Genomic DNA, 12,113 nt, shown 5'->3' on the forward strand with positions numbered 1-12,113 from the left:
TAGTAAAAGGACTTGCACTTTATATTTATGATGATGTGTCTGGTAGTTTTAGTCAATCTACCACTTAATATACATATCCTAAAACTTTTTTTTGTTTTACGATGGGTTTGTTTTGCAGAGATTGCGATATTTACAAGTATAATTATTTTCTCTTCTGTTCAGACAATGTGCATGTGTAAGATTTGTTTTTGAAAACATGGATGTTGGAAGAAAGATTTATAGTGTATTTTTGTCTGAGTTACTGATCAGAAATCATTAACCTATCTTTTCTAATCATATTTGCATGCACATAAATTAGGAGCAGGGCTATGTCACTTTGCCCGGCAACTCTTCTCTGCTTCTTAAATTTGTTGATAATGTAATTGCAATCTGAATTCTGCATTCGCATCTATCTGCATTACCCTTTCACACCAATGCTTTCCAAATAACTGTCCACTGCTATCTTTAAGACTGCTTAACGACTGCTTCCACAGCCTTTTGAGGAAGTTGCAAACACTCATGACAGGGCGAGGGACAAAAAAAATCTCACCCATGCATTTAATGAATGACATCCAATTCTTGTCACCATGTCACCGTTCAGTGTTTATGAAAAATGAATCATTCATCCTGTCAAGACTCCCAGGAACCTATATATTTCAAAAAAAAGTCACCTCTCACTCAAGCCTAACCTGTCCAATCTTTCCTCATAAGCCAACTCGTCCCCTTCTATGTACTGGTCAGATAAATCTCTGAGCTGCTTCCAATTTGCTAAGGCCCTTCCTTCTATAAGAACACTTGTGGTGTTCTCATCAATGACCTGTACAAAAGAAGTATAACATGCCTATTTTTGTAATCATTTCCCTTACAAATAATGTTCTGTTGACTTTGATTTACAGGACCTGCATGTCAGTTTGTTGTGAATTATGCTCAAGGATACCTGAATCACTTTGTATTTCATAGCTCTGCATCTTTAAATAATATTTTTATGCTACTTTCAGAATCAGAATCAGGATTTATTGTCATGAACAAGTCATGAAATATGGTGTTTTGTGGCAGCGTCACGGTGCAAACATTCATATTCTAACCATCTTACAACATTATAATAAATTAAAAAAAATATGAGTGCACACAAAGTAAGGCAGTGTTTAGTTCATTGATTATTCAGGAATCTGATGGCAGCAGGTAAGAACCTGTCCTTTTGTCATTGAGGGCTCGTCTTTAGGCTCCTGTACCTCCTTCCTGATGGTAGCAGAGCTAATAGGGCGTGGCCTGGTTGGTGGGGATCTTTGAGGATAGAGGCAGCTTTTTTAAGACACCATCTCATGTCGATGTCCTCAATGGAATGAAGTCTGGTGCCTGTGATGTCTCAGGCCAAGTTAACAACCTTCTGGAGTTTATTCTTGTCCTGAGAATTGGTGCCCCCATAACAGGCAGTGATGCAACCAGCTTCTCTGCTCTCCATGGTTCACCTGCAGAAGTTTTTAAGAGTTTTCAGTGACATGCCGAATCTCCTCCGACACCTCACAAGCTATTGCCGCTGGTGAGCCTTCTCCATGATTGCATCAACAAGGAGGCTCCAGGACAGCAAATCTAAGGAGGAAATATCAAAAATAAATGTTACAAGTTACTTCAAATAAATTAATGTGGAAATGACGAGAGAATATAATGAAAGTCCTTTAGTAAGTCTAATAAGCATTCAGTAGCAATCAACTTACAAATTAACGTTCATTTCAATATCTCCTCAGAGGAAATCAAAGATTTCAGCATCTCGCAAGCTCATGCTTAAGGTAAGCTTGTATCAATGTGAATGTTTTAATTTGATTTATCCACTGTTTGACTTCAGCAACTTTCACACAGAGTTACTTGTCTTCATTAAGCTTCATTTGGTGAGGTAATGGCTATACTCCAAAGAGTGAGCTTCTCTACCATCTGCATCTTGTCTCAGTTGAAGAACTTGTACTGCTACGAATTCTTCTCCTTAAACCTGCTTTTTTTTTGTGGCTTTCATTGATAAGGACGTGCACTGATTAAAGCCCGGCCGGGCGGTTAAAAACTTATTTTTTTTTTTCCATGACTATATAGTCTTGAAAGCTTGCTTCTCAATAATGTTTATCGTTGCATGTTTAAGATCTCTTTCATGACTCAATTGATCTCAGGCTAATTTCTTTGAGAATATTTCTGAACAACTTAGATTTTAGCCAAATTTGAATTACTGGGGTTTTCAGATAACTTTATCTTTTTTTTAAAATATAGGCTTTATTTATCAGCTGTAAATTATGAGATCTCTGACAGCGACTATGACTTCTAATGTCCTTGACATTTGCTTAAGTGCCTACTTTAACAGTGACACCAACTCTACTATCAGCTATCAGAACTTACCATGTGTTATAGAACAAATATAACTCTAGTTACATTCACGCTCAAACAGCATTACTCTAATAAAAGTAATACATTTTAAGCTTATGTTTTCTCTCAGAGAATATAGTCCTTGCCTACAGTCAATCATTCTTTTTTTTTAAACTGGACTAATTATTAAGGTAAGTATTTAATGTTCAAGGCGTGGGAGGTAATGAGAAAACGTGTTGGCTCTCTAGAGCATGCTGCTGGCAAGAGCTAAAGAAGAATTGGAAGAAGAAATGATGGAAAGAAGTGAGGAAAAAGAAAGATTTCTTGGAGAGCGGGTCCCACCCGTAAGGATGGCAGGACTGCCCTTCAGCCAGCTACAGGTACATTTTTTTTAAATTTTAAAATATAATGAGGTTTTATTTCTTAATGTGACTCCCTGATGTGATATATTCGTGATCAAAACAGAAACTGCAAAGACTCCATCAAGAGAAGCAGACAGGAAAATGGGGATTCAGTTTCAGTGTGCCTGAACAAGCCGGATAAAGATATTTTTATGCCATCGTCACCTGCATTCCTAAATTTTATTTCTCATCACAGCCATTATTTTTTTATTTTTCACATTATGAACCATATTGACCAAAATGCACACAAACCTTTCCCTCTTGAATATACACAATGTCATTTTCTCCCTTCCCCCCCTTCCCTCCCTCCTTCCCATCCCCTCCCCACCCACTAAACATTCAACATATGCGACATGTTAAACCCATTAAACAATGTCATCACACATTGAAAATAAACAAGAAAATTGTGTCATCTACTTTTACACACTTGTCTGGGTTATTATTACTAGATTTCAGTTCATTTCGTCTTCTTCTCATTCTGTCATTTTAAGGGGTGGAGGTCCGCAGCTGGAATTCTCTGTTGTGTTCCAAGTACGGTTCCCAAATTTGTTCGAATACTGTGATACTATTTCTTAAATTATATGTTATTTTTTCCAATGGAATACATTTATTCATTTCTATGTACCATTGCTGTATTCTCAGTCTATCTTCTGATTTCCAGGTTGACATTATACATTTTTTTGCTATAGCTAAGGCTATCATAATAAATCTTTTTTGTGCTCCATCCAAATCGAGGTCAAGTTCTTTACTTCTTATATTACTTAGAAGAAAGATCTCTGGATTTTTTGGTATGTTGTTTTTTGTGATTTTATTTAATACCTGATTTAGATCTTCCCAAAACTTTTCCACTTTCTCACATGCCCAAATCACAGCCATTATTGACCAAGAAATAACTTTTATGCCTCCCTTTCTTAAGACTCTTCTTTTCCTTTTCATCAAACCTTAAGATATCTTTTGTCATTCTTCTTGATACCTCCTCCACTCCCTGTCATAATCAGCCTCTCAAGATGTTGCAAAACTTATTTCTGCTAAGACGTAAAATGACTGCATATCATTGAGCTCAAACACGACACCAAAATCAAAATCTATTTTAAATCACAGTGAGGTTACCATAGGAATTGAATGTAAGAGCAGGGAGATTCTGCTGCAAATGTACAGGGAACTGGAGAGGCCCCATCTGGAGAACTATGTGCAGTTCTGGTCTCCTTAATTGAGAAAAAGATCGACTGGCTTTGGAGGCAGTGCAAGGGAGTTTCAAATCAAGTGGAATTAAGAGGGTTTTCATATGAGAAGAAATTGAGTAGTCTAGAGTTTAGAAGGATGAAGGGATATCTTATGGAGATATATAAAATATGAAAGGAATAAATAAGCATGGAGGTCGTGGTCTGACAGGTTAGACTAGAACTTGGCGACGTAGCATCAAGACTAAGGGGAAGTTGATTTAAGTCTGAAATAAGAAGGAGCGGCTTCTGCCAGAGAGCAGTGAATCTCTGGAATTCTCTGCCTGAGAAAGAAGCAGATGTTGCCTCATTGAATAATGAACCTTGTGAGGCCCTGCGATTACTTTCAAAATTCACTCTATTTACTGGTAATTTTTTTTAGAAACAACACATCAGCAAACACCATCATGAAAAAAAAAAATTAAGAATACACCAAAAATTGAGTTGATTTCATGTTGTTTCCATTAGTACATATTGTCACCAATACTAAGCAGCGGATTGTTGACTTCAGGAAGGGAAAGCCAGAGGTATACAATTGACTGATCAGAATGGAAAGGGTGAGCTAATTTAAGTTCTTAGGAGTTACTACCTTGGAGGATCTTTCCTGGACCCAAGCCACTAATGGTATCATGAAGAAAGCACATTAGCACCTCTACTTCTTCAGGAGTTTGCGGAGATTTGGTATGACACCAGAAACCCTGGCAAATTTCTACATGTGTGTGATGGAAAGTGCACTGACTGGCTCCATCATGGTCTGGTATGGGGACACCAATACCCCTCAGCGTAAAGTCCTCCAAAAGGTAATGGAAACAGCCCAGGATATCACAAACAAAACCTTTCCCACTTCCAAGAACATCTACAGGGAACTCTGCTGTTGGTGAGCAGCAACAATCATCAAAGATCCTCACCACCTCATCAAGGATCCACACCACCCAGCACACACTCTGTTCTCTGCCACCAGGAAAGAGGAATAAGTACCACAAGACTCACACCCAGTAGGTTCAGGAGTAGCTGCTACTCCTCCTCCATCAGAGTCCTCAATGACAAACTCTATCAGGGCCTCATTTAAAGTCTCTAACTTTTGCATTTTTTTAATTTTTAAATTGCAGTCAGTTTGTTTACATTTATTATACGTTTACACTTCTTTACTTGTTTACATGAATACACTCTGTACAGTCTTTTTGCACTACCAATAAGTGGTAATTCTGCCTCGTCCGCAGGAAAAAGAATCTCAGGGTTCTATGTGATGTCATGTATGTATTCTGACAATAAATCTGAAATCTGAAATCTAGTAATAATAACCCAGACAAGTGGTAAGCCACAGATTAACTCAAATGTGCTCGTACAGTGGTAAATATTCCCACATTAATTAAAGGTTTTGATAAATGAAAAGATAAACCAATCAGTTAAAAGTTTAATGGATTAAATAATTTAAAATTTTATATTTGCTTTTATATTTTGCTGCAAAACCAACATCAAAAACATCAACATTTTAGGAACTGTGCCGTGAACTTCATGACAAAGTACATATCGTGGATGAAGAGCGATATGATATTGAAGCTAAAGTACAACATAACAAGAGAGAGGTATGTAGAGTCACAGAGTAATAGAGAGTATGTAATTAGAGGTGGATTGGTTTCTCCTCCCTCACACAGAGTATACCATTACAATTTTCTCTTTAGAGGCACTGAAGAAGTCTTTGAACAAAGAGGAATGAATTGCCATTTTAAGCTCTTAAATTGTATTATTTTTGGTCACTGAGAATTTTTAAAATATTTTTGATAATTTTTAGACATACAGCAAGATGACAGGCCCTTCCACAATTTACACCCCATTGACCTACAATCTCCCGGTATGTTTTGATTCGTGGGAGGAAACCAGCGCCACCAGGGAAAGCCCAAGCAGACATAGGGAGAATGTACAAACTCCTTACTGACACCGCAGGGTTTCCAAAAGTTTTATTTATTCTTTTTTTTTGGATTGCTGGCGAGAAGCATTTTTTTTGCCCATCTGTTGAGAAAGTGACCTACCTTTTTTAATCTGCTGCAAGACCTTTTGGTGAAGGTACTCCCACAGGGCTGTTGGGAAGAAAGCTTCAAGACTTAGAAACTGTGAAGAAATAGCAACATCCTTGCAAGTCAAAATGCTGCATGTCTCAGAAGAGAATATGCAGATGGTGGTATCCCGTGACACTTACTGAACTTTTCCTTTTTGATAGAACAGGTTTCAGATAGAGGAAATATTTACAGAGTAGCGTAGGCGAGTACCCACAGTACTTTTTGTAAATAGTGCCCCTCTTTGGTCCACCTACAGCCCACTAATTTTTCCCTCTCTCATCTTTGATACTGCCCACTTTCCTTCTCCTTTCTCACTCCTGAGGGTGACCTGAAACATTGACTGTACACTTTCCTCCATGGGTGCTGCCTGACATTTCTCCAGCCATTCGGTTTATTTTTGCTTTACCCTTTCATGTTTTCCAGATGATCTTGTCTGATTCAATAGTGTCGCCGTTGATACTTTTAAACTCCAATTAAAATAGATTTAATTCTTTTTGCTTTGCATAATACTGAAAAGAAATTGTTAGAATAAATACTTTTTTGTGATCATTTAGGAGAGTGTGTCATGCACTGAGAATTGACGTGTGACTTTAAGGATTTTACCTCAATAAGCATCATGCCATTTGGTTGGATGCTTGCATAATTGCAACAATTGCCAGAGAGGCTTGTTGAACCAGTCTGGGGAGTACTTGAAGGATGTAGTTACAGTTGTGCCTGCAGTACTGTGAGATTATTCAGTTCCTGTCCAAAGGTTGCACAAAGAAATCAAAGGCAACAGAGTCTGAAATAAAAAATGCGAACTGACCTCCCTTAAACACAAGACATAGATGTATTTTACATCTGTATTATCCACATTTCAGGCTGCAATATTCCTGTTCTTACCTCCTTAGTGACCTCTGATCATGCCTTCTTGTTGACAGCAGCAGGTTGTTACAGAAGACGCAGCTGTCCTTTCTGTTCATGAGCTAAACATCAAATGAAGTGCCATTGAAAACTTTTTTTAAATGTTCCTAATTCCTCAGTACAACATCTTCAAATGAGCTCTTTCAAAATGTCAAGTTGCTGTTATATTATGCAAACGCATGCTCTTGTACACTGGAGATGCAGAACCAAGAGATTATTATGACATCAAGTTTGCAATCAGACATTTTGATGCATGAGAATGAACCATCCTCCTCCTCCTCCACTCTGATTTATTCTGCATTACTATTAGGCCCATTAATTCAGTTGGTCAAACTCAAATCCTGATCGGTTTAAAAAAATCTTTACAGTCATTTTTGCTACAAAAAGAACACAGAACAGTTCAATATTCTTTTTATTGTTATGCAATATTACATGAAATTTGCTGTAGTCTACCATAAGGAACACAAAGATTCACCATCACCAGAAATTGCTAGGCGCCCCTTGCAGTCAGAGAAAGAGAAGTGAGAGTCCCCTCAGAGTCACTGATTGACCATGGATTCTCCTCCTGCGCTCCCACAGCCTCCGCTGACACACAGATTTTAGCCCAAACCATTGACAAATCCAAACAGCAGATCCAAACCTCCAAAATGGTTTGGAAGCCCTCAGTGCTCTCAGCACTCTCTCTCATCTTGGTACTGATACCTGTTATACCTTTAGCCAGTCTCGAGCCAGGAAGTCCACATCCTGGTGCAATCCCTTGACCACAGTCACCAGCAGTCCGCAGCCTGTGTGTGTTCTATGCGTCGAGTCCCCAATAGCCCATCAATAGCCCTCGATAGCTCAGGATCAGGCCCACGATACCAATCTATATTTATGGAAAGCAATTATTATGTCACCAACTAGTTCAGCGACTGATGAAGCATGCATTTTTGTCTGGTTTTACTCCCCTGCTTCTCTGTCTACTTTTAAGATTCAGGACCTGACTCTGAAAGTTTTAGATCTCAGAGGAAAGTTTAAACGGCCAACCCTTCGTCGGGTTCGTGTCTCCGCTGATGCGATGTTGAGGGCTTTGCTGGGATCCAAGCACAAAGTATCAATGGATCTCAGAGCCAACCTGAAATCCGTCAAAAAGGAAGATTCAGAAAAGGTATGAAAGCAATCTGCAACCAAAAAAAATTCTGTCTATCCATTCAACAAGAAAATGGCTATTTCAAGGGCAATTTAGCAGGTTATGGGTAACTGAAACATATCTACCCTTTTATAACCTCCCATGATTGAATACAGTACATTGATAATGTTTACAAATACTCTGCTCCAAATTAGAAAGCCATTTACTATGGGAACCTTTAAGAGTTATACGAGAACCTAAATTCCAATCTGTTGTTACAGTAATGTGATGTTTAGTTCACTGGTAAATATATGACAAATGTTGAAATGTAAACAATTACAAATGACAGTTAAAAATCTTATTCTAGTATCAGTATTTATTTTTTTATTGCTGAAATCAGGTTTTTATTGGCATACTGTAAACAAGATCATCATATATCCTTTCTGATAATATAATTGAATCTTAAAATTAATCTGTAATCAAAAAACTATTTAACTCTCAGTGACCAAACTTCAGAATAACTTGATTAGATGTAAAAATGCTTTAGGATGACCTGCGGTTGTGAAAAGTGCTTTAGAAATGCAAGTGTTTCTTTTTTGCATCCATTTTATTCTGCTTTTAACCCTGAGATTGCATGTTAGAGTAATATTGTTAGAACTCGTAGAATCAAAGACTTGCTGAGCTGAGAGCCTGTTTACAGGCTGAATGTCTCGAAAAGATCTTGGGAAGTGTTGTCAAGTCCAGCAGCTGGACAATGGTGGAAGGGAAAGCGGATGGGTGTGGGGGGGAATGGGAAGGGCAGTGATTATGTAGCCAATCGAGCAAGAATGCAGTCAGGTTGAAAGGGATAGTAGGAAAAAAATATCAGTAGTACTCATTTCATGTTGGATAAAGTGGTAAGGGTAAGAAGGATGTGATTCATTTATCTGTTTTCTTTATGATTAAAGTCATTGTTGATGACAGGGGTTGCGTTTCACTCTTAGGAACGCCCAGTTGGAGTCAGTGATTGGCGCAAAAATGTGGAAGCAATGTCTGGAATGGAAGGCAGAAAGAAGATGTTTGATGCTGCTAAAGCTCCGTCTGGACAGTAAGTATGGAAAGAACATTATTCTTTTTTCATATGTACCATTTTTAGTCAGAGTTATGAAAATCTGAGTTGCACAGAGTTGAACTGAGAAATCCCCTTTTAATATTTGCTTCAGCTGATGTTTATTGTGCAAACCAGAATTGGATGGGAGCTTGCGGTGGTTCTCAACTTATACCAATCATGATTTTTATTTTTGAAGAGCAGGTCGCAAAAGGGATATGAGGGTTCTTGATATGTAAAATTTTGATAATATTGCAAAAAAACGCAATATGTATTTTTATTTTCTCTTTTACTGTCAGTAAACATACAAACCAATATGCATTTTTATTTTCTCTTTAACTGTCAGTAAACATACAAACCAATATGCATTTTTATTTTCTCTTTAACTGTCAGTAAACATACAAACCAATATGCATTTTTATTTTCTCTTTAACTGTCAGTAAACATACAAACCAATATGCATTTTTATTTTCTCTTTAACTGTCAGTAAACATACAAACCAATATGCATTTTTATTTTCTCTTTAACTGTCAGTAAACATACAAACCAATATGCATTTTTATTTTCTCTTTAACTGTCAGTAAACATACAAACCAATATGCATTTTTATTTTCTCTTTAACTGTCAGTAAACATACAAACCAATATGCATTTTTATTTTCTCTTTAACTGTCAGTAAACATACAAACCAATATGCATTTTTATTTTCTCTTTAACTGTCAGTAAACATACAAACCAATATGCATTTTTATTTTCTCTTTAACTGTCAGTAAACATACAAACCAATATGCATTTTTATTTTCTCTTTAATTTTCAGTGAACATACAAACCATGTTGATGTGTGTTCTTGACTACCAGAGTTAAAGAACATAGAATGGCAGTCATGCACCATGAATGGAAATGCAGGAATTCACACAAATTTATTGAAACCCATTACATTAAATTCCCCTCTTACATTAATAGAAATTACATATCACATACATTTCAGCCAAATCTGTCAGTTTTAGCTCTAAAACCATTCAACTCGCTCCTCCTGCTGTTTTTCAGATAATAGGGACTAAGAACAATGGAAGAACCCAATGATAAGTATGGTTTAAAGGATTCTTCAACGGGCCACGTGGCACCAATTAAATTACAGACCCAGCCGTCGTGTAGAATGCAAGAAAATCAATTATTTTTTTCAAGAAGGGAATTTTATTTGGTATCACAAAGCAGATAGTTCTTTTCCATTTCTGACTTTATTGTTCTAGTTGTCAAAATGTCTCTTTTACCTCATCCTGGAACAGTTCCAGCACAGGAACTGACCACGAGTAAATTTCACTTTGGACAATGGAAATCCCAAGGAAATAACCTGTAAAATACTGAAGCTTTTGGCTTGGTCATGAACACACTGCAAAGTGCTGAATTTGAAAATTAAATTAGCTTAGGTCAATATATTTTTGTCTAGTAATTGTCATTGGAAATTGCATAATAACTGATCTCTTCTCATGCACTTTAATTATGTATAACTTTCAGATGATTTTACTGCAAGTGGTTCAAGTCAATGATACCTCCATTCTCATCGTTACCACCTTCACATGTTTGCATTTCCCTACTTTTGAAGACATCCAGAATTACTTGAAGAAACCATGGGTACAACAAGATGAAAGACAATGAAAAATATTGTTTTAAGACAATTAATGGAAAGCGAATAAATTTACAAACCATTGTGGTTTTCTACATCTTGTATAAATTCAAATCAAATAAAATTTAACTAATTGCATGGGTCAAGTTGTGAATATCAGCCTTTCGTTCTAAATTGGTTGATTTCTTTAGCTGGCTGGATGTTTAGTGAAAAAAGTAATTAATCAACAATATCTGATGGTACTTTGGTAATGCTTTTTATAAACCAGCAAAAGTGCTAAAATCAAAGATCTTCAGGTCCCATGGTTCCTGTCTGTTTGAATCAAATGAAATTTAGGGAGTAGAGATTAGTGTAACGGTTAGGGCGTTGGTTCTCAATCTTTTTATTTCCTATGGCATAGGTCCTCTGTGATTAGTAAGGGATTAGTTAAGGTGGTCTGTCCCGCATCAGACTTGTCAGCCACAAACGAGCCTGCAGCTGACGTGGACATTTTACCCCCTCCATAAATCTTCGTCCGCGAAGCCAAGCCAAAGAAGAAGAAAAGATATTGGTGGAAAGAAAAAGTTGGAAAACCACTGTTTTAATCGTACCAAATTAACTTGTTACGCAACTCCAAAGGAAATGGGTCAATGACAATTTTTTTAAAGCAAAATATTTTAATGACAATTGGGTCTAGAGCAGTGGTTCTCAACCTTCCCTTCCAACTCACATCCCACCTTAACCATCCCTTAATGGGGATTACTTAAAGTGGTATGTGAGTGGAAAGAAAAAGGTTGAAAACCACTGAGTTAGTTGTTAATAGAGTAATGCTGTTACAGTACCAGTGATCATGTCTCTAAGGAGTTTGTATGTTCTCCCAGTGTCTTCTTCGGTTTCCTCTTGGTGCTTTGGTTTCCTCCCACCCTTCAAAATGTTCAGAGATTGTAGGTCATTTGAGTGTAACTGAGCAATCCGGATTCGTGGGCCAGAAGGGCCTGTTACCGTGTTGTTTGTCTAAATTAAAAAAAAAATTAACATTTAAGAAATAAATTCAACAGTTCAAATAACATCCATAAGGGGAAAGGAGCAGTAAATGTTTTGGGTTGTGACCCTGCATCAGACCTACAGAGTGCTATAGCTTTTTTCAGCTCTAGATTTTGCTCCTTTAGCAGTCTTTTCCTTAGACTAATACCACACACAAGTCTGTCTTTTATCAGCGAGTCGGTCAGTCCACCAAATTCACACATTTTGCTTAGGTTTCTCAATTCAGTCAGATATTGATCAATACTTTCTTCCTTTTTCTGTACATGTGAAAAATCTGTGCCTCTCAAAAGTAACATTATGTTTAGGTAAGCAGTATGCCTCAAACTGTTCCATTATTTTTTCCAGTTTCATTTTGTCTCCTTCAGC

General features: G+C 37.2%; 1 protein-coding gene across 1 annotated transcript; it reads left to right on the forward strand.

The window, feature by feature from the left end:
• Positions 1-1,665: 1,665 nt before the first annotated feature.
• On the forward strand, positions 1,666-10,870 carry LOC138765034 (troponin I, slow skeletal muscle-like). Its single transcript, XM_069941680.1, has 6 exons — positions 1,666-1,766; positions 2,574-2,705; positions 5,443-5,532; positions 7,877-8,053; positions 8,998-9,101; positions 10,616-10,870. The coding sequence occupies exons 1-6, from the start codon at positions 1,758-1,760 to the stop codon at positions 10,617-10,619; spliced, it is 516 nt and encodes a 171-aa protein (XP_069797781.1). The 5' UTR covers positions 1,666-1,757; the 3' UTR covers positions 10,620-10,870.
• Positions 10,871-12,113: the final 1,243 nt, after the last annotated feature.

The sequence above is a fragment of the Narcine bancroftii genome, chromosome 5 (genome assembly GCF_036971445.1).
Source record: "Narcine bancroftii isolate sNarBan1 chromosome 5, sNarBan1.hap1, whole genome shotgun sequence".
Lineage (NCBI taxonomy): Eukaryota > Metazoa > Chordata > Chondrichthyes > Torpediniformes > Narcinidae > Narcine > Narcine bancroftii.

Excerpts from the sequence above, each read along its gene's own strand:
- LOC138765034 (XM_069941680.1), top strand. Across the intron at positions 5,533-7,876 it reads TACAACATAACAAGAGAGAG|ATTCAGGACCTGACTCTGAA; the intron begins GTATGTAGAGTC and ends TCTACTTTTAAG. Across the intron at positions 8,054-8,997 it reads AAAAGGAAGATTCAGAAAAG|GAACGCCCAGTTGGAGTCAG; the intron begins GTATGAAAGCAA and ends TTTCACTCTTAG.